We start from the raw sequence: 23,485 nt of genomic DNA, 5'->3' as shown, positions 1-23,485 counted from the left end.
CTCCGGGAATCTTGCTGCAGTGAGGGCAATGACTGAAGATAGATTCTTGAATGCACTTCTCGCACGCTCGATGAGCCACGCAGAAATTAGGAATGTGAATGTCAGTCTCTTGCATGCATTCGAAATCGAAGAAGATGAAATTGCCTTTCTTCTTGTGACCGTCCTCTTTCTCTGGTGGGGGTTGGTATTTTTGCACGTAGCATTGGTGTTCCAAGTCCACGATGTGGTGACAAATGTGACATTTTTTCTTTCCTGAACATACGTGTGCCTTGGTATTATTGGTACGTAGGCCTTTTCGACACGTAGGGCTCAATCTCAGCAGTTGACAAGCACATTTCTGCTGTGAACCTTGCGTCTTCAGATGTTGTTGGTAACAGGCAGGGCTGACAAACGTGCGCAGACAACCAGGACATTGTACTCTTTCTTGTCCTTCGCTCAGACAGGGTGGAGAGGCCAAACATCCTGGGCATTTCCATCCGCAATGTTTGTGTTGCTCCCGATTGTTATAGCCATAGTCACATTTCTCACAGTAATAACTGTATCCCAGGAATCCAGTGATAGTGGTAATGGTATCGAAATGGTCATCGTGATAATAGACATGAATGTATTTTCCATCCTTAAAGTCTTTCCCTCGAAACAACAGAGGTCCGCGCATTTCTTGAGGGTGCACTTTCAAGGTGTAGAGTGGAGCTAGGACATCTTGCAATTTCTGCATCTCAGGAATGCCACAGGGTGTGTCTTTGGACAGTCCGGCTTGTTGTAACAGGAGTTCTGCTTCGTTTCGTTGTTTGGCTCGGTCGGATCGTTGAATAGTTTTCCAGGCTCTTTTCCATTCTACCGTGTCGTTCTTGTTGGCACAGGTTCGTCCCACCACGATGCCTCGGGCTAAACACATCTGGTCTTGAGAATTGTGAATTTGGACGAGACTCTTTTTGGTGCTGCGAAGGTCGTTCACCAATAACACCTTATTGCGTTGTCCGGTCCCTTGAGGAGGAGAGACGTGGGCCATTTTCAGTGTGGCTTTACCATCGGTGATGTCAAACTGGTCATTAGATTGTTGTACGTGTTGAATCTTGTCCATGACTTTGGAAGGGGTTAGTTCTGCGGGTCTGCTAAACTCGATCCAAACAGGGGATTTCAAGCTGTCGTGATCTATGGATAGTGTCAAGCGATCGTCTTCTTTGGGTTGACATTGTCGCTTGAGTGCGGTGAGCAAAGAATCCCACATCTCGGTGATAAACCCTTCTGCTTTCTCCAATGGTACGTCGGACTTGAAATCTTTAAACTTCACTGTGTAGGTGTAAGCCGTGGTTCTAAATTTTCTAGAGGAGCGCTTTTCCGTCTCTCGAATGGAATAGTACTTTTCAGGGTTGACTAAGAGTGGTGAACTTTGTTTAGAGGGTTCGGATTCTGGTTCTCTCATGTCCTCTTCAAAATCACTGGCATGAATTTGTGCCAAGACTTCAGCTCTGGTACGAGGCGATAGATCACGTTTCTGCCTCTTACTTTCTTCTTCTTCTTTCTTCTCGAATGAATAGGATCGTTTCATCTTGAGTGCAAAACGTCAAATGACTCAAGTTTAAACACCATAGACTAATTTATAGTCATGGCAAACCAGCGTATATAAAAAGGGTGTGTGTCTTGTCCTTTCACTATTCATTTCACTCTCAAACCGAGCACAACGATGGAAGAGACTACCCAGATGGAACGTTTCATCAGAGCTTTGCGAGGGGTCATTAGAAAATTCTCTTCAGACCAGCCGACGGACTACTCTCCTTCCTTTCGAGATAAAAGTCAAGATACTTGCTATATCTGTCAGAAGAAAGGGCATTGGTCTTCAGAGTGTCCAGACCGTCAAAAAAGAACAAAAACAGGGGCTAGAAAAGACAAAAGTCAAGATACCTGTTATTATTGTCAAGAAAAAGGGCATTGGTCTCCAGATTGCCCAAAAAAGAAACAAGAGGAGTCGGAAGAAAAGAGGGATTCTTCAGAAGAAGAGAGAGATTCTTCAGAGGAAGAAAGCAGCCAGGTGAAGAAAAGAAGAAGGTAAGAAAGTGAGGAGGAAGAGGAGGAAAAGACTGTGACGGTGAAGAAATTGATAAAAAAGAGAGAGTAAAAAAAGAAACAGAAGAAGTGAATGTAATTTATAAAGTGTTCTGTTGTGAATTGTGAATTGGATTGTAACTATGGAGAAAAGAATACATTAATTATATAAGGTAAGTGTCTTTGAGTTTTGATTTTAAAATAAGAAGCTACACTCACGCACTCATACACAGACATGTACTATAAGGGTAAAATGTTGGGGTTTTTTTGTTGATTTTTGAGTTATTGGCAAATTGAAAGGCTATCTCTTTTCGAGAGAAGTGGGTGGCCCTGAAAAGGGCCTTTTTTGGTGTAGGGGTGAGTTTAAGCAATCAACTTTAACTGTCTTAAGCCTTTGCCACGGCCGAGGCCTACTTCTGATGATGATGATTGGGTTGAAATCACTAAGGGTGGTACGATAGGCTTAGTCACAGGGTTGGCGTGTTTAGCTCGGGAAGGTCGTATTCTCTTCGGTCGTGATAAAGAAGTCTGATACATTTGTTTCAGACTTCTTAACTCCGCTAAAATGTCCAACAGTACCGTAGCCGTTTGATTTTCACCCTCTTGTTTCTTTGCTGCTACTTCTTCTTGTTGTTGTTTTTTTCTTACCTCTTCTTGTTGCTGTTGCTGTTGCTGTAGGAGAAAAGCTTGTTCCGCTTCCTTTTGTCGTTGCATAAATTTCTCCAATTCTTCTTTCTGTCTCTGTCTAAAATTCTCCACTTGCGGTAATGAAGAATGAGACGAAGGTTCCGGAACAAATTCTTGCGAGGTAAGAAAATCCACAAAATCCCAATATACCTCTTCTGAAAGTAAGTCCGGGTTCCCTTGGGCGGTCTCCACTGCTGGTGCACCCCAATGGATCGTTTTCTGAGTTTCCGTCATGTTGAATCACTGTCGCATAGATTGACAGCACACAGGCGCTAGCGAATCTATATAGACCACATGACGTCACAGACTGCTCTCTTCGGATTGGATGCGGACTGACTGAATTTTGTAACGCGTGTTCGGATTGGTGAATGAACTCAATCCGTTTCGTTCACTGCATTGATTTACCTGTTCTCGTCGCCTCACGATGTGGACCACAGTTGAATCATCCACCCTTGTGTCTTCAATGATGTTTAGGACGGACATGCTCATGTATGTCCGGTCCAAGTGGACTGTTGTTGATAGGACAGATACTAGTCTATGGATGAGAAGAGTTTACATAGAAAGACAAGGATGCCTCAAGAGGGTACTTGTGTATGGACCTGCAGTTAGAAGGAGTTTAAGAAGAAGAAAATGTGACAGATGCCGTCTATGTTAATATTAATATTAACATAAATCCAAAGGCCCTTTTCAGGGCCACCCACATTTCTCGAAAAGAGATAGCCTTTCGATTGCCTACCCCTTTATAATTTTTTTTTTTTAAAAAAATCCCATGTTCAATTCCCCCTTGTCCCTAAAGTAGTTTTTTTTTTCTAACATGTTCAATTCCCCTTTGTCCCTAGACAAACCCAAACTCTATTCCCATGTTCAATTCCCCTTGTCCCTAGACAGACCCAAACTCTATTCCCCATGTTCAATTGCCTTTGTCCCTAGAATCGATATTTTTTTTTCCATTGTTCGAATGCCTTTGTCGCTAATCTCAATATTTCCTTTTTTTTCCTTTCTCCAATGTTAAATTCCATTGTCGCTAATCTTACCCAGGGTTTTTTGCCCATGTTAAATTTCCATTGTCGCTAATCTTACCCAGGGTGGTTAATGTTAAATTTCCATTGTCGCTAATCTTACCTAGGGGGTGTTTTTAATGCTAATTCCCATTGTCGCTAATCTCACCCCTTATACTACTATTATACAATTATATTGCACAGTTTATATGCTTTTAAAGTATTAACCTTTACAAAATGGTGTAGTTATTACTACTGTTAATAAGCATGCAAATGTGACGCTTAATTCTAACAAAGAACTCGTAATGATAATAGTTTTGGAGATTGCGAAAAGGCAGGAATGAACATTCATCTGTTGGATATTAACGAAATTGAAATGGGTGATGCTCTACCTGCAGTCAATATTTCATCGAATATGCTGTGTATTCCAATGCAGGACGCAGTCTCGGGAGTTTTACTGCTTTTTTGTTTGGTTAACTGGTTTAGTTTTTGTTTTTTTTTTTGTACGATGGGGGTGGGTGCGGGATAGAGGGTAAGTGGGTGGGGTCTGGGGTGTGGGGATCTTTACAGACCATTATACACATAAGTCGAAAAGAAAACAAATACATCCAACCGCTATTTGTGTTCAAAACTATCGATAAATAACTGTTTGAAAAAACTGCATTTTTCAGACTGTAAATGGGGACTCCCAACCTTTCACCACACGCTACTTGATTATTGTTGGCTTTAGTTTGTTTTGTGTTTTTTGTGATGTCAGTAACTCTCAATCGATCGATCAATCGATCGATGATTGCATAAATTATATGTTAAATTCGTTTTGGTAACAAAGATGAATTTGTGATGATCAGATCACTTGTAATATACTTAGAAGCGCATTCAGAATGAGCGGAAATCACAAAGCTCTTGATGGTATTTTTCTGGTGGGAATAGTATGCCTAGTAGATTAATATTGTATGTTCCCTTCTTTCTATATAAATTAAAAACAAGAATTCCAATAAGTCCTTTTCTTTTTTTATTTCAAGCTGACTCTTTACAATTAAAGCATGGCCATTCTGTTGTAAATGAAATGACAGTTCAGACAATGCGAAATCATGTGTTCATTGATGGATAATAGGTCTCGTTCTGGATTGACGTGACGCAACAAAAAATATGGTCTAAGTCAATCGACGTAATGCAGTAGACGTTTTGGACAGTATAACTCTTAATTTTAGTGGTAAGAATCATATAATTTTGTTGGAAAAGCGTGTTTTCACTTTTCACATCGTTCTATCAAACTCATTTTGAATGTACTCATTTAAGATTAAAGGGGAGGGTTTTACATTTGACCTTGAGGCAGGTCATGAAGTTAAATTTGCGTTTCCTACGAAACATTTGTAAATCACGGGCTCCCGCACATGGGGTCAAAGGGGTGCACTTTATACCTCCCCTCCGCCTGATTTCACCTCTAAACATGTTTTGGCTTACAGCCGTAAAACTTAATAGCTGACCACTACATGTTTTCCGCCTAACCACCCCACCCCCACCCTGTTATAAATTGAGATAATGCTATTCAATTATCATGTGGTCCGATTAACTAAATATACAAAAAAATTTCACCAATTTACACCGGTCATGAAAACGGAGAAAATCCAGAGGAATCAAGTTGGGCAGACTTATTATCACATACATAAGCTTGAGTGACTATTTTATGCCTTAGGTATGCCCAATAATAATAATAATAATAATAATAAAATCACTGACATCATCAAAATCGCAATCATCAACAACTACGACAACAACATCTCTACTTAAGTTTAAATCATTAAAACAGTTGATCATTTGATAAATCACTGTATTTAATAAACTATCGTTATTTTCCAAGCTTTCATTTTCTCTTTTTGTATTCCCATCTTTCTTCCACTGCTCGATTATTTATTTTCTTCCTTCTGTATATCAATCAGATATAATAAAGGAAGTACAACATACTTCAAATTATAAGACTTCTACATTACAATAAGACGTACGTTCGTTGCAGGTTTCCATTGCACTATTGGGTCAATAATGCCTTCCCAGTATTAATAGCAGCATTTCCTTGCAAATATACCCCGATTTTAAAATGCTATTCATTCACAAATTAAAACAGTACTTGTAATGTTATTTGTTATTGAAGAATCACTGCAGAAGGCGTTCTATACTATTTATTAAATACAAGACATCAATACAGCTTCGAAGGGTAGTAAAGATTACCCTGAGAGTATATTTCCCATGGAACATAAACCCTCGTGAATGTATAACATAAACCAGCTGTTGGTGTATATCAGTTCTAGTCCAGTGTGGAATATCTGATTACTTTTACTGTCAAGTGATATTAAAAAGCTAATTAGATTAAGGCTTACACTACAGTACTTATCTCAGATGAACTCAATGGTTTATGATTTATTCATTCAAAGATGGCTGCACACTTTCGTAAACAAAGTGTTGGGATTTCTTAATGCAAGGATGATTACAGAGACAAAGTCGAAAGAGAGACTACAGGCTGATACACAAGAAGCAAAAAGACAGCTTGATCTTGCCACCAACGAAATAGAACAGGTAGGCCTATGTATTCATTTTTCACGTTTGTCAAGGATCGTTAATTAACATTATTTACTTCATTTACAAAGACAATTATTGTTTGTAAAATGCGCTGTCTTTTAATTGAATTTAGCAAACAAATTAAGATGTTTTATGTACAAGAAAATTAATTTTATCCCGTTTACTGAATCAAAAAGTGTCAAAATAACTGACTAAAAATATTTAAAATATTATATATTAAATGATGTCACCGCTCCCTCCCTCCCCACCCCGACTCCAACACATTGCGTCGTTTATATTTTTAGTGCTATCATCGTGACAATGCGTGTTGTAAACATGTGGGGCAAAGTCAATAACAACCCGTTATATCGATAAGTATGTCAACCCTTAAGCTGGTGCAGTTGCTTGACGGTAAGTTTCAAGCAAAACTATTACTTGTTAATCATGACAAGGTATTTCTTAGGACCTCCATGGCAATATTAAGAGAAGGCATTGACACCGGTGACCTTCGCAACGGGAGATAGTCTGCACTTGTGTCTGGAGGAAATACGCCACAGCAGGAAAGTTCCAAGGGCTCACTGGACAGCTTTTTTGGTGAATTCTCGTCCGACAATGATCTATTGCAGCAGAAAAATGATAATAATATTATATTAGAGATACAAATTAAAAAATAATGATTTGTGTGGAAAGCATGCTTGTGAGATTCTGACTGAGGTATTCAATTTAATTCCTTATGTAAATGGTGGCTTTTAAACTGAACCGATACTACCACCAACCTCTTCTCTTTTTTACATTCATTTTTGACAGCAAAGAGCTATTTTAAAAACTGTCCTGTGACAAGGCGGCTAAAGGAAACAGTGCGTGCCTTATGCATGATTAAAGTTCATTAGTACTATCATAAATTTGCATAATTTTCATCACCCCTCAATCATCTCGATTTTTAGATAGTTACCTCTGTAGCAGACATACGTAAATACGTAAGCCAAGTCGGCTGCTCATTTGCAGCCCAAGTTACGCATTCGACCTCCAATGTTAGGCTACCTGTGACAGGCAGTCACCAAAAAAGCCAACCCATTTTCGAGTCTAACTCAAAATAAATGTAATCCACATTTCAGATTTAGTTTATGTGTGAATTTATAAATGCTAGGATTATGATACTAAGGCTCATGCCTTCTGCCTTATAAATTAGAGGGTTGTCAAAATACGAAACTGCCCAGTGAGACCCACGTGACCGGTGATTTGAACTCAAACGAATAGGCATGTTAATTATAACAACTTGCTCGTGCTTAAAATAACGGAAATACTTCTGTTCTATCAATAAAAGTGTGTGGTTCGCAGGTCTTGTTCTCTACTTCGTAAACTTCATTCTTCTCACTCATTATAGCAGAGTACTGGTCAAGGTACATACGAATTAGGGAACCAGACTAGTGTTCTCCTCTTTGCTAATAATTGAAAATAGTGTCTTCTTAAAAAGGAAAGGCCACGAAAATTGTACTAAATGTAGTTAATACGAGATCTTCACGTGTGTCCTCTGCAGGATAAGGATATACACGGAATTTCAAACGCTATAAATTCTAATCTAGCTCTCGGAACGTGTCTATATGCTTTGTGTGGGCCTTATGCTGGTGAACTTAGAGTACCATTTGCAATTAAAAATAATTTATCATAAATTAGATGGCCATATAGTTAGATAAAGAAAGGTATCCAGGAGCATTTAGTAGGTATGTAATAAGCAAGTTTTTACGCTTTAAAGTAATTTCTACATATCTGATTAGCCAATAGCCGTTGCAAAGGATATGGTATTTCTAGTTCTTACGGGTTGTACGGACGTTTGATTGTAGTGTGTGAAAATCACGTGATATATTTTCGATAAGTGGCAACCTGATTATTCTTGGAGATTTCAACTTTTACTTTGACTGTCCCGGAAACCCAACCACATCAAAACTCATAGATTCCATTAATGTTTTCAACCTCAAACAGTCAGTTAACCAACCCACCCATAAACATGGTCACATTTTAGACTGGATTCTTCATAGACCGGATGTTGACATTCTACGGTCCTCCCTGGTATCCCATGACCTTGCATCAGATCACCTCTGCATTATATGCCATCTTGACGTATCAGTCCCTAACCCTCCACCTTTATCTGCTTCTAAGAAAAACCTCCGTATGATAAATAGAACCAAACTAATGCACGACATCCAAGCAAACCTAACAACTTGCTTACCTCCAACAGTAGAACAACTCGATAACTGACTGCGTTCATTGCTCGACAAATATTCCCCAGCTACCAAGCGCAGAGTATCAGTTCAAAAATGTTCTCCATGGTATAGCTGAGAGGCTTTGGCTTTCCACCAGACCCACTATTCATAAGCAAATCTATGAAGCTGCTAAGAAGAATGTCACAGATATAGTCCAAGCAGCGAAACCAGCCCACTACACTACTAAGATCGCGGAATGCTCCAGCTGCAAAGAGCTCTTCGAGATTACTAACAAGTTAATGTCATGGAACAAATCTACACCACTTCCAACTACCTTCTCTCCAGTCGACCTTCCGGACATGTTTGCAAATTTTTTCTTCCGTGACAATGTACAAACCATTAGACACCACAATTTCAATTGACTCGTCGTCACCATACAGTTGGGATAGGTAATTTAAGCGGCAACCATTAGCAGCATTTGAACCTGTCTCTATGGATTTCGTACGTACAATCCTGATGAAGAGTGCACCAAAGTCATGTGAACTTGATCCAATTACAACATCACTACTGCTTGAGTGCTTCGATCCAGTATTGCCTTCACTAACTAATGCTATTAATACCTCTCTCTCATCCGGGGAATTCCCGTCATTTTTCAAAACTGCCATTGTAAAGCCTGCTGAAAAAAAAACAACACTGGACCATAACGATTTAAAGAACTACCACCAGGTTTCTAATCTCCCATTCATATAAAAAATCTTAGAAAAGGTTGTTCTATCCCAGCTTGTAACTCGTCTGAATTCAAACAGTCTTTTTAGCAATGTACAACCTGCATATCGCCATTGCCACAGTACTGAAACTACTCCTCTAAAAGTAGTTAATGACATTCTCTCTGCATTGGATAGCGGAAAGATTACAGTCCTCACCCTCCCTGATTTGACTGTTCTTGGACCTGTTCTCTTCATTCTGTTCACTCAGTCTCTCTCAAGTGTCATAGATCATCATCCAGTGTCTCACCAATTGTACGCTGGTGACACCAAAATATACAAATCTAGCCACCCAACTAAAGTTGATGCTACCATCCAAGGTGCAGAGATGTGCATTTCTGATGTGAAATCATGGATGACATGTAACAAGCTGAAGATGAATGATGATAAAACTGAGGCCATTCTGATCACAACACAAAGACTTTCTCATTCAAATCATTTAACTCAAACAATTAATATCAGCAACACCAACATTAAATGTACACAATCAGTACGAAACCTAGGTGTTACTCTGGACAGTACTCTCACATTGCACCAACATGTCATGAATATATACAAGGCTGCATATCTTGAGCTGAGACGCATCAGCTCAATTCGCAAATATATTCTTTCAGTTAATGCCACTAAAACATTTGTGTGTTCATTAGTACTTTCAAGACTGGACTATTGTAACTCAGTTATGTCTGGTTCATCTCAATATCTACTCCAGAAACTTCAAAAAGTTGAAAACACAGCTGCACGATCAGTACACACCTCCCAGCTGTTCTGTACCCTACACTGGCTATCCATTCGATCCAGAATCAAACACAAAATTTGTTCTCTGTGCTACGTTTCACTGATGGACTCTAGTCCAACATACCTATCCGACCTCACCCATGTGTACACACCAGCAAGATACTTACGCTCCTCTTCTGACAATCGTATACTCATTATTCCCACTATGAAAACAAAGTCATATGGACAGTGTTCTTTGCATACCAAGGCCCAGCAACGTGGAATGAATTGCCCACTGAACTTAGACGCAAAGACACAGTGATCCCATTCAAGGGTGCTCTCAAAACTCACTTATTTCGACTGCAAGAACAAACTTAAAAACCTAATAATGTTTCCTACCTTAAATATTATCAGCATGTTGTTTAATGTTTTCTAATTTCATGGTGTTTGTTTTTGTAATCATATCATTATATGTTTTTTATCTTATAGGTGTTGTCTAATGTTGCAAAGCGCTTAGAGCTTCTAAAGATTAGGCGCTATACAAAGTCCTCATGATTATTAGTATTAGTATTAGTATTAGTATTATTATTATTATTCATTAGGTGCACGAATAGCATTAATAGCAATAGCTTAAATACAAATAGATTATTAGATATAGTTTTCGAAATATTTGTAATATTGCGAATATAATCAATATAATTTAACTATTGTATTGTGAAGTCACAGTGATATTACATCTACGGGAAGTAAGTCTAGAAAATATCGTCTGCTTTATATTACAGAGCATGTATAGGGAACAGCCCTGATTACGGAAACGGCCTAATTTGATCTGCCGGAACACAACATTAATATACGTTATCAACCCAAATTAAGCTCATCACACATGTCTTAGCTCCATCTCAATCTACAAAATATTAAATTCCTTAGCAAGATTATTAGAAATGCACTTAGAAGAAAAGACTAAATGAAGACGAATACTAAGATAAACAACAAAACATACAATGCAACATTGATGGAATAATGTGAGAAATTTATTACATGTGACAAATTATGAAACCTCCATTCAGGAGAGAAAACACCCTACACAACGGACACAAGATCGGATCGATTCAGATTATTTCAACAAAGATTTGCTTTTACGATGGGAAGGAACATTAAGCTCTAGGGGTAATAAATTCGTTACACTCTCTTGTGACAGAGTATATGGGGTTTTACCTTCCTTCCGTTGACTGCTCAGGAAATACGAAACCTTGGAGGATGGTAAAATCCCGTACATCCTGCCAGAATACAGTGTAACTAGTATTATTACCCACTGAAGAAACTTTAGGCATTTCTTTAGTCAAGACCCAATGCATACGATAGAGTATTTGCAGTTCTCACAGGATGTATGGAATTTGGACGGGGTGAATTAAGTTCACGTGACACTCACGAGGTATACGAAAAGCATCAGTGGCAACGTGCGTAAATGTTCTTGTTGTAGGGTTTAACGCCATTTTTCAGCACACGATAGGCTATACATGGCGGCCAGTATTAATGGTGGAGGAAGAACCCGGGAAAACCCTGGAAAGAACCACTGACCCACAAGAAGCTATTGGCAAGCTTTCTCACATACCCACATTAGCCGAATCAGAGATTCGAACCCACGCAGACAGAGGTGAGATGGCAGTGATCCGTAACGGAGAGCGCTTTAGACCACTCGGCCACTCGGGGCCCCCCAAAGGTTAGTAAATGTAAAGAAAACAGCCACCTCAGTTCTACTGGTTATGTATATGAAAGACATAGATTTTGTTACGATTATATGGTCTTAAGCTAAGTAACAGAAAAGAGCGAAAACTAACATGTTTTGTAAAATACAACAAATAATTTATTTGCCCAGAATACAAAGTGAAAATTTTTGAAAAGAATTTACAGTAATTTCCAGTATTTTAAATTAAATCCAAAATAAATGTAAACGTTATATCACAAGTCCAAAAATATAAAGTATTAACAACAAATTCCATTTATTAATTGAGATTTTGAATGTGTTGATGTGCCAATAGCCTGGAATAGTGTTCAAGTACTAACAGTCTTGATGTGTCAAAGTGATATAATCAAAACTATCCTTGCATGAATTTACAGTAATCTGCAAATAATGATTTAGTCAGACAAATATTAACGAGAACTTTGTAGTTCCAGTGAGTAATTTAAATAAATAATTCCTCTCCAATAAAAGCCGAACACATTAATAAGACCGATTCCACTTTGGATGTTAAGATATGAATGAGAAATTCTAATATAATCAACCTTAATATAAAAACCTAAGACAAATTTGAGGTTTAGGGTCAAAAGTTCAATTCCAGAATATTCTAAGTTATAAACAGTCATATATTGATCGCATCTACTATGTCATCTTAATGGACATTTGCAATAAACTGTAAACAGAATTCGCTTCTAGAAACTACTAAGTTCAGAATCAAGTCTGTATGTAGAACTGAAACCTAGGTAAGCAAGTTTACCTTAGATGACACTAGGCATGTAGGTATAAACTCCTACTCTCAGTCACAGAATACCAATTAAACATGTATAACATATCATCATGGACAAAAGCCAACACACAATATATATTAAATATACAACACAATATATAATAATAATAATACTAATAATAATAATAATAATTTCGAATCATGTCATCATAAATTAGGGAACTAGAAATATTGTGATATCACAGTTATAGTATTTCTAAGGGAAGTAACTCTGGAAATTATGGTCTACTTTGTCAATATGACAAAACTATTTACCTCCCATTCTGAAGTGGGAACTCTTAATGAAAGAGCCAAAACTTCTCCTGTAGAAACCACCAAAGTAAACAAAAATAGTGATAATATGCTATGAAATTTTTTATCCTAGAAACAGCAATCTACATTTTTGAAGCTATTGCTGATATTAGATTTGTCCAGATTCTGTGTATTACTATCTACAGGAATCTAAACTCGCCACCAAAGCGTAGAAACATTATTAATGATGTTGAATTTCATGATGCTCAGGAGTGGTTGAAACCTGCTCTGGCTCAGCTGAAATCTGCCAGTAAAGGTGACATGGAATACGTCCCTAATATTGCAGAAGCAGATCTCTCAGAAATGTACGACAAGACCTATCTGAGTCGAAATACACCCACAGGATTTTACAAGAAAACACTATTTGAGATCAGGGTGTACTTTTGTGGCAAAGAAGGAGAAAACACCCCTAATATGGGTACAAGTACGATCTCTCTGTGTCAGGATCCTGCAACAGCTGCCAGATACGTAATCAAATCCAATTATGAACTAATAAAAAATCATCAAGAAGCTGAAGACGATGTGTATACAGAAATAATACAAATGATAAAGAAATCACTGTCCAGTTACATTTTTCGTGGAAATATCTGTTCAAATTGAACGTCACCTTGGATTGTTTATGTCAGCGGCCTTTGAGTCGTTTCATGGAAGTGGACGATGTCTGGTATTATAAACGTCCGATAGGAAGGATAATTTTTTTAATTTATGACAACCTTTAATAATAGCTGTAATTTATCAAAAACCTACAAAGATCACTCTACCCGTACGTCCGGTGTAACGATTCCGACGAGAAGATTCTACTTCTCCAATTATGTCTGTAACAGGAAACAAGACCGTCAGCTTTCTCCCTATCAAATACAGGGGTTTGGATGAAAAAAGCAATCCCTGATGGGGCTTGCTATTACAAATTAAGTGCTGTCCACGGCAAAACCTCACAGCTATCTGCTCTTCAAGCGTCAATATGTATACAAAACGCTCGCCATTTCAAATTGTACCGCAAGCAAGGCTTCTGCTGCAAGTGAAGAGACCATTTCTAACAATTTCAGTTTTGTATACAAGCAGGCGTGATACTGACCAAAATTTATCTAACTTTGATGAAACGCATAATGTGGGAAACGTATAACATCTAATAAAATTATGCAAGTTCGTTTCATGAGGGAATAATAGCCCAATGTTCAACGGATGCTGGGATGGATCGAGTGAAATCATTTTTCATATTAATAAGCTGGGAATCATATAATTTCATTGTCTACATATCCTGTATCTATTAATCGATTGATAAACTAATTATTGTTTAAATTGTAGATTTTACTGGTTAGTAAATACTGTACTGTTAAAAGGTTTGAAAAGTTTACAGTGGGTGGGATTAAATTTTATGTTCAATTTAAGCCATGTATTTGCTGCTGCGCTGTGGAAAGCAAAGAAAGCTCTAACGGGTAATACATTTGTTACTCTAACTTTTGACAGGGTGTAAGAATATTTACCACCTCCTAACTGTCCTCTTTGCTGAGACGTCCGCCCGACAGAGTAACAAATATTATACAGGGTGTGTTAGCATCCTGAGTTATGTAATCTGTTTTCCGCGATGAGTTGTCTGTCAGTCTACTGGTATCAAAACAAATATGATTACTGAAATATAATCTACTGCAAGAGTACATGCGCGAGAGTTTGTCAGTCGCAACCAGTGACAAAAGAGTTGAAGACTGTAATTTTTGCATTCTGTAACACAATATTATTCGTGATAACCCAATGTAAGAAAAGAGTAACAAGACAGGCACCTTTCGAAAAATGAGATTTTGAAAGATAAAGTAAAAGTTTAGATTGATGTTTAGTAAAACTGTTTGTGTTTCTATAGCTCTACATGATGTCCACTCTGACCACTGTAAACGAGAATACTTTATGATGCAAAAGTAGTTTAACTAGTTATTAATTTTAGCATGGCACTGAAATCCGCCCTTTTATAGACTTCTTGCCTTTAAAAGTAAAACAAATGCGCTAAACTATGTTATTACCTAGATTTGTCCACTGGGAGTAATTATGCATGCAAACAAATGATTCAACCTGCACCTCGTATACCCACCAACATGGTGGACAAAACCATGATGAGTTTACAATAGCGGTGTTTGAGAGAAAAAAAAGCACCGAAAGTTTTAAAATAATCAAATAATGTTAAAAACTTTCATATAATTAACAGTATGGATCACTGTGGGCACAAGGGAAACTGAATGTTAAAATTTCCACAGGATCAGCAGTTCGGGATGCTCTGGATACAGAGGGGATTTAGTGTTAAAAGCTTCCATATGTCTAGAAATTTAACATGGGCTGCCATTTAAAGGAAGCAATTGGGCCTGTATGACAGTAACGGAAATTTAGCATGGGCTGCCATTATAAAAAATAAATTGGGCATGTATGACAGTAAATGAATTTAAGACTGGCTACTATTTTAGGAATAAATTGGACAGTATTGGGTCCAATGATAACGACAATATTATTACTGGTGGTGGTGGTGGTGGTGGTGGTGTTAATATTGTTATCGATGTTGTTGTGATCTTTGTTTTCAAAACTGGGATTTGATCATACTGCTGGTCAGCGCTAGCAAGCGTGCAGACGTAATGTTCGAGATAGGAACTATGATAAAGCTTGGGCTACTTTTGTAGATGGGAACAATGGTATTGAAATTTTCATTTATCTTAATAGAGCGGATCTTCGAATAGGAAGTGCGTTTGCTGGGATAAGCTAAAATTAAGTGAAGAAAATGCGGGAATATGCACATCTTATTATTATTATTATTATTATTATTATTATTTTAGATCGGTAACGTTGGAAGTATGATTGATGACGAAGAGAAAAATCTAATTCGAGACCTCCGAACTTATTTAGAAGAGGTTGTACGATCAGAAAGTCTGGCAAAAAAGAGATTTCCACTAGTCAAAACACGGCTTCAAGATGCCATTTTGGAGTGGGCAGACAATGGCCCATGTCATGCTGCATCAGACAAAATTAGAGTTGCATGCGGAAACATACAATATAACACTGACTCAATTTTCAGAAGCATAGAGCAACTTGAACTCGGTTTCAGTCTTCAAACCAATACAAAACCATTGTCCTTCGAATATACCTTGTCCTATATTGCTGTTGGGTTTTCAATCGTTAACTCTTGTCTTTCTATAGTTTCTGCAATTTTATCTCCTCGGCAAATTCCATACGTAGCTGTCAGTTATGTTTTGCTTTATCTGGAATTGAGTCATTTGAATAAGATTTCAGTCGCAAATTTTATCTCGGAAATAGTATCGGAACATCATCTCACAAAAATTGTAACTGATCTATTTTCATGTCCTCATAGAAATGGCCTTACTCAATGGCAAAAAGAAACTCAGTGTAGTGTAGATTCAATGCGTGCGATGATACAAGAAATGGAACAAAACCAACAGATTAACAGTGACACAAGATGTATGCTTGAATCATTGCAAGCAAAATTTAAAAAATGCTCGAAGTGTTTAGAACGTTTGATGAACTGACAAAGTACCTTTAAAATACTATATCTAGCTTCGTAGCCATAAAACTGAACACAAAAGTAAAACTCTGACCCAAAATGTAAAATTTAAAATTATACCTAGAGCCGCTAAATCTTCGTAAACCTTGATAATCTGTGGAGGAACAAACAGTTATTTGTTTCTTACACGTGTGTGATTCTAAATTCTGGGAGCAAAGTCATAGAAGATCGAAGTTTTAACATCTGATCACGAGTTCGACTTGTGTTCTCAGATCGTTTAATGACCATAAGGTCAGGAGCCTTTCTTCCACGATAGATCATTCTATCACGAAGTCCATCAGGACAGAAGCCGTTTAAATGCAGATTTTTTGGTTCAAGCTATAAATATATTGTACCTATAAGGATAGGAAGACCTCTCTGGTGTAATATAACAGTTGATCGGTGTATTCTTATCTGCATTATGTTTATCCAAAAAGTTACTCTTAAAATGACTTTGTTTCGGGTAGGAGGGGGTAAATCTTCAGCTACGTTTATTAAGCGTTGGAGAGATTGTGTTAATGTCGAGAACTGTTAGAAATATATCCTGAAATCCTCAATACTAACTGATGACAAGAAAGAAACATACTGCATGCCTACAAAACAAGCTAAGTATTCATATAAACCTTGTTATCAAATAAACATAAGGATATTTCAGCTCATGCAACCTTTACGCCAGTTAAACTTTATTCATGTCAGTATCTCCATGTTGGTTTAAACAGTATTCATTTGCAGATGTCATCATGGGGATACCCATTAATAAAGAATTAAATGCATTTATATCTATATCACGAGATTTTTAAAAAATCCTATTTTTCCGTTTCTTATAGTAAGATATTTTGTACCATCTGGTTCATCTCATGATTGGTTTGAATAACTTATTGGTTTTAACGAATCTGTCAAAACATTATCGGCAATATCCAATTTTAATGTACTCTTTCTGCAAGACATAAATATGCTTCGGATATATTTTGGCGCAGTAGTTTACAGAAGCATCATACATTTTGTTCGCCAGAAATTCCAGCGCAAGAAAATAACATCTATTCGACTAACATCTGTTATTCTGCTATTTGAATTGACTGTACATAGCAGACGAGGTCTAAATGCAGCTAACGGCATGGATTCAATGTATGATCCTTGGGATTGACCTTAGAATTACGAATGGACTATATCATGCCAAGGAAATAGGAGCGACGTGCCTTTCCCAATTACACACCAAGGCAGCCGACCAGGAATATCAAATGCTAAATGACAAGTGTTTTGTTTCTGTTTTTAAAAGATATTCGTTCTCTAAGCTACGACCTAGACAAAGTTTTGTGTGCATATTTTTTTAATAATCTTTCTCGTTGATAGTATTGGAATGTGACCTGTTTTAGATTATTATTTAAGAGTGATTTTGAAGAAAAAGGAGTATAACGATTTTCCAAGGGGAGAGGACTCCGTCAAACAGACTTTTGTTAAAAATGAATTTTCGTATAGATTTCTACAGGCTGAACGCATTTTGGAGGTTTGTTTTATGACAAGGTAGTCAGTTACTAACCTACTGGATACCTAGCACAACCTGAGCCTGCAAGTATCCATAAATCATGACTATTACGTACCTACTGGATACTTGCAAGAACCAAAGATTGCAAGTATCTAGAAATCATGTATATTTCTTACCTGTTCGATCCTTGTAGTAACCCTGGCCTGCAGGTATCCAGGACTCATGTCATGACGAATTTTAAAAATGCCGTTATTCTATGTTTGTAGAGTACTAACGAGGTTTTTCTTCTCATTTTGTGCCCTCCTGAATTCTAATTTATGGTGTAGATTTTGTTCCCCATAAACGGTTTTACCTGCTTCAGCTTGTGCTATTTTATTTGATCTCGATGATACTGGCTGCGGTTATCCTAGATAATATCCCCCTACTTAACTAAAAGGATAAAAAAAAATTGCGTACATTGAAAATTAATGAATCACCCAGATAAAAGTGACATTAAGTGATTCGATCAATTTTGTGAGTGAAATTAATGAGTATAAATGAAAGATGAATGAATAAAAGAAATAATGATCGAATAAATAAGTGATGAGTGCAATAAGGTACAAATTGCATAAAAGCATTCAGCGTTGAAAGAAGCAAGGTCAATTATATTTAGCAGCTAGGGTGTACATTATTCTACATTCTGGAAGATAAGGGGTAAAATTGGAGCAGGCGACAGTCATCTTTTTTTAAAAATAATTTTGTCTTTTGGTGGTTGGATTATATTGATCAGCTTACTTTTGAATATGTAATGCATGGAGAGTACCGCATTTTTTGTTGTTTAAACTAGCATAGACTGTACACTACTGTTATAGTTGTAAATGTTAAAATATATTGGCTTGCCATATTTTGGATGATTTCAGCATAGTCAATATAGTTCTTTTGTAAAGTATACACGATTGTGGACGAATATTGTAAAAATATTTACATATTTTATAAGCCGTTTCCATTTATCGCCGGTTGGGAGTGGGGGTGTTTTGCCTGGTTTCTGTTATCTCTTGTGAATTTATTTGTATTGTTTGCCTTAGGCATAAAGTTGATGGGTAATATTGTCCAAGATAGGTCATATTATGTCAATGTAAATATTCCCAAATAGTTTCTATAGTTTACGTACTTCGTCCATTTTGTTATTTATATAGCGTGGCCTCGCTTCAGTATTACGTCGTGCTTCCCTTGACAGTTGCTTGTTACGGATCGACACGCTTTATATCCTAACAATTATAAATTTGGCAAGTACATTTACATCAAGTTCTTTAGCGAAGCCTTTTACGTGCGTCATCTGCTGACATTAAGAAGGTGACGTCAATCTTATTAAAATCAAAAACTCAAGGATAACAGAGTTTACAATCTCCAATAAAATCTTCTGTTTTGTTGACATTGGTTCGCCTATTTTTAATCATATATCAGATAAAGATAAATCCCTGATAAAAATAATAAATTTAGATTAGGTTCAGTTATTTTAAGTAACAACGTGTTCGGAATGACGCTGCTCATCTTCAGAACTATAGTAGTTGTTCAATTGGTGAACCCAAACGTCAACAAAATATGGCCTTGCTTCCCTCTGATTAATCAAGCTTGTACTGTCGATGTACTGTTTAGCAAAATATTCTAATTATATTTCAAACATAAAGTTATATCATAAAGGTCTCGCTTGAATTTGATTATGAAAGGATCTTAGCATGCTTGTAATTATTTTGGGATAGTTTTTGTCAGTATTGTAATAGACCTGGGGGCTCTAAAGCTGTAAGGTGTCATTGTTGATAGTATGTATGCATTAGGAAGATAAATTCAATATCGGTCCACTAGTAATATCCAGAAAAATGAGAATTCATTTCACCGCACTTGGCTGAAGCAAAATTAATTACAGCAGTCACCCATAAATATGTTCTGCTGATGTTACACAAGTAAAAAAGATAATAACAAAATAAAGAGCAAACCAATGTATAAAACGAAACATAAAGAAAACAAGAACTGCATGCTAATAATAGTGTAATAATTATTTAACAAGACTAGTTGTAAATGTAAATAGCGTAGAATCTTATAGTAATATTTTAAAAAGGTTTTTTTTTTTTTGGTCATCGTACCTTTACAGTTTTTATATAGTGTCGTGTCATGCTTTTTGTTTTCTTTGTAATTTTGAATTTTATTGCATGAAGTGTTCTTTTCATTCTATTTTTATTTGAATTTTACTAAATACTTTGCGATGTACGTTTCATTGTACTTTTTCTTTATTTTTTCTTCTTCTTTTTGGTTGCATTATACTGAGTATTTTGCAGTTTTCTCTTTGTATTTTTGAACTTCACTAAATGTCTGGCAATGTTTTTCCATTGTATATTTTGAATTTTACTGACTGTTTCAAATATTATTGTATTTCTGATCTTTAACCTTTTTGAATGTAATTTTTTTCCTCTATCGAGCCTCGAAGACTCGGCTCAAATGACCCGGAGGGTATTATTAGGACAGAACTTTTAAGTAAAAGTATAACTATGAGGACAGAACTTTTAAGTAAAAGTATTACGATTGAAATTTATTCTAAATTGTATTCAAAGTAATTTTTCATTAATTTATAGTGAAAATAATTTTCCACTAAAATATATTGAGGTACAATTTATATATTTGTGTAATATAACTGTATGCTATTTTATAAAGATCGTGCTTTACAAGCAGGTGCAGAAACCCATGCAATACATTTCGCTCATAATTAAATGTCAACATTTGTCAGCACAAAGTACATTTCGCTCGTATCTAGATGTCATCAATTTAGATTTGGGGGGAAGCTGGTGAACAGACAAATTATTGTATCAATAATGGATGCGTTACGCAGATGGTTCACAAGATCGCCATGGAAAAGTTCAAAGGGCATGTTCTCACTAGACTGAGTGAACGAAAAAACTGTATAAATAGCGAAGCAGGCTTACGAAGAATTAGTTCCTTGCTCTAGTCAGAACAGCTCTGTCTTTTCCTTACAGGTAAGAATCGTCTGCGTTCGCAAACTTCTTTAAAGAATGTGCTCTTTTTAATATTTGAGACTTTAACGGTAAAGTTCATATTTTCCAACATTTTTGTGAGTTCTTTATATTTTATATTATAATATAATGGAATGTTTAATTGTATTTGTGGTATGTATTATTGGAAAAGATAAATTCGCTACCAACTTCACGTTTATATTTAATTTGGAAATAAAAGATTCTTTAAGTAATATTGAGTAATGTTAAGTAACCTATTCCAAATTAGTATCCTGTTTTAGCACGATACATTTCTTCAAAATGATTGTTGCATTATTCGCAACTACTGAATGTTATACTCGTTGGATATCATGAAGTTAATCGAGATTTAACTATTTATATTACATTCTAAAAAGCAGATATTATGCAATGAAGTTGGTAAGCACGATGGGAAAGTGTAAGTTTATATGTATTTCGTGTATTCTTTATATCAATAAAAGTTCCTTGCTCGAGTCAGAACAGTTCTGTCTTTTCCTTACAGCAATTCCGTACCTCATTCCCCAAGATGTAGTCGTATCTGACACCCTTGCTAGAGAGCCTGAATTCCTTCTTCTTCTTCTTCTTCTTCTCTCTCTCTCTCTCTCTCTAACCATGGGCAAAGACATTTCTTAACGTATGAGTAATCCCTTCTCATAGCAAGAGATGAGAAGAAGGTTATGATACAAACCATATCATAACAGTTGGTGGAGAATATCATGAATAAGGGTGTCACTCTGCAAAATTATGATCTACGGAACAGACTCGCACCGAAACTCTTGCAACCATCAGACTTCACGCCGCCCAGCTAGGCTGCATCACATCCGGAACGACTAGACAACTCTTCTGTCATTATCGTTCATTTTGCCCACAAGAAGGGTCTATTCTGAAACATCAGCACCAGGTATATCACAACTACTGAGACGATTTCCAGCATAAAATGTATACATCGCCGGTGAGAATTCTTCTTGCAGTAACACCTGAAATTCCCGACATGTCGAATGCATACTATACCTTGTCCAGCCCCGAATTCGACGAGCTACCTACAACCCAGGCTGAAATACATATATCCATGCCATAAAAAGAGATTTCCATGGGTCCAACAGCGACATTTACGCCAGGATCTAAGTCAACGACAGCCGCATTAACAGTTTTCTCTCCAGTGTTAGTGACTTTAACTTTTACAAATTGTACTCTTTCTATATTACAGACAATACATGTATTGTTTACTATTCATTTAATATATAATTAGTTTCTTAGGAAGGATATTTCTGAACTGTGGTAATTCTCACATAGGTATGTTTTTGCTATACCATATTTTGTTTCTTGAGGTATAAAACTGCAAGGTTAGTGCGCTAATTTCAAAATATTTCCAAAAACGTATCTAATTTATGCTGTATTTAATTTCGTATTTAACAACAATAATTTTTTCTATACCTACTTCAGTAACATTCATCGCGCTTGCTAAGGTTTCTACTACAGAGAGTATGAATGAACCTACTGACTTTAGCATGCATTCAATAGACTAAGCTTTTACATCAAACCTGTTCGTACTGAAATTTGAAACTAGTGTATACATGTTTCGCTATCTAAACACATAACAAGGTCTTACCGTATTTGCCTATCTTAGGGAGAATTGTAATTTCCGCCTAGCCGTCTCATACATTGATGCAGATGTTTATTTTGTCAGCCCAGTGGGGTTTCGATAATGTTACTGAGGTTTCTCTCTCACGTTTTCATACGAATCGTATGAATGTGTACCTTATGGTATTGTGTCTCGGCGATAACGCCATAGAAACGCCTTCAAACCAGTCAAAAGAGGTGCTTCGTTCCCTGATTTTGCAACATCAATTGATGTTGTCGTGTTGTTCATTATATATGCATATATCTATGCTAAAATGTTAAATTAGTCAAAGTGTCTGAGCGATTGTTCGAAACCGAGTTTTCCGCGTCGCATAGCTCTCATAAGATATGAGCAGCTATTGGCCTACATACGGCCAACTTCTAAGTCCAATTTGTTTAAAACGATAACGGCGATACATTCTCTTTCATACGTCACAGGTAACGTCGGTAATACACCCCCGTTTCAAAGTTGCACTGGACCTCGCCGAACCAGTTTTACGATTATAATGATATTTTCACTCATTACTCTTCGGTTGGTTTAAATGCGATTTCTATTTCATACACCCGCAGGTCCAGATTTAATTGCAAGTGAACAGAGGTCATGGTTATTAGGGTAGGACCAAACAACACTCAAATTTTCACTTTCCTTACTTTTGGTTAATGCCAAATTGGTTAATACACTCAAATTTTCACTTTCCTTACTTTTGGTTAATGCCAAATTGGTTAATACACTCAAATTTTCACTTTCCTTACTTTTGGTTAATGCCAAATTGGTTAATACACTCAAATTTTCACTTTCCTTACTCTTGGTTAATAACAAATTCTTACGCCATTCTCTTCGCAAACATTTTTACTTCAATGTCGCTGGTATCTCATTGTTGATAGTATGTATGCATTAGGAAGATAAATTCAATATTGGTCCACTAGTAATATCCAGAAAAATGAGAATTCATTTCACCACATTTGGCTGAAGCAAAATTAATTACAGCAGTCACCCATAATTATGTTCTGCTGATGTTACACCAGTAAACAAGATACTAACAAAATAAAGAGT

General features: G+C 36.6%; 1 protein-coding gene across 3 annotated transcripts in view; it reads left to right on the top strand.

Moving 5' to 3' along the window:
- The window catches only part of LOC149805489 (uncharacterized), a 235,594-nt gene that overhangs the window by 144,435 nt on the left and 67,674 nt on the right, over nucleotides 1-23,485 (top strand). For 2 of the 3 annotated variants that reach the window (XM_089950082.1, XM_089950081.1), the window contains 2 exons: nucleotides 6,158-6,299; nucleotides 15,587-21,285. In XM_089950082.1, coding sequence (XP_089806208.1) covers nucleotides 6,158-6,299; nucleotides 15,587-16,294 — 850 coding nt within the window. In that variant the 3' untranslated portion in view covers nucleotides 16,295-21,285. Of the gene's footprint in view, nucleotides 1-6,157; nucleotides 6,300-15,586; nucleotides 21,286-23,485 lie in introns of those variants that run through there. The other variant, XM_089950083.1, reaches the window with a different exon arrangement.

This window comes from Sinohyriopsis cumingii, chromosome 2 (genome assembly GCF_028554795.1).
Source record: "Sinohyriopsis cumingii isolate HCF-2022 chromosome 2, ASM2855479v2, whole genome shotgun sequence".
Taxonomy (NCBI): Eukaryota; Metazoa; Mollusca; class Bivalvia; order Unionida; family Unionidae; genus Sinohyriopsis; species Sinohyriopsis cumingii.
The sequence above is the reverse complement of the archived record's forward strand: the minus strand, read 5'-3'. Positions and strand labels throughout refer to the sequence as shown.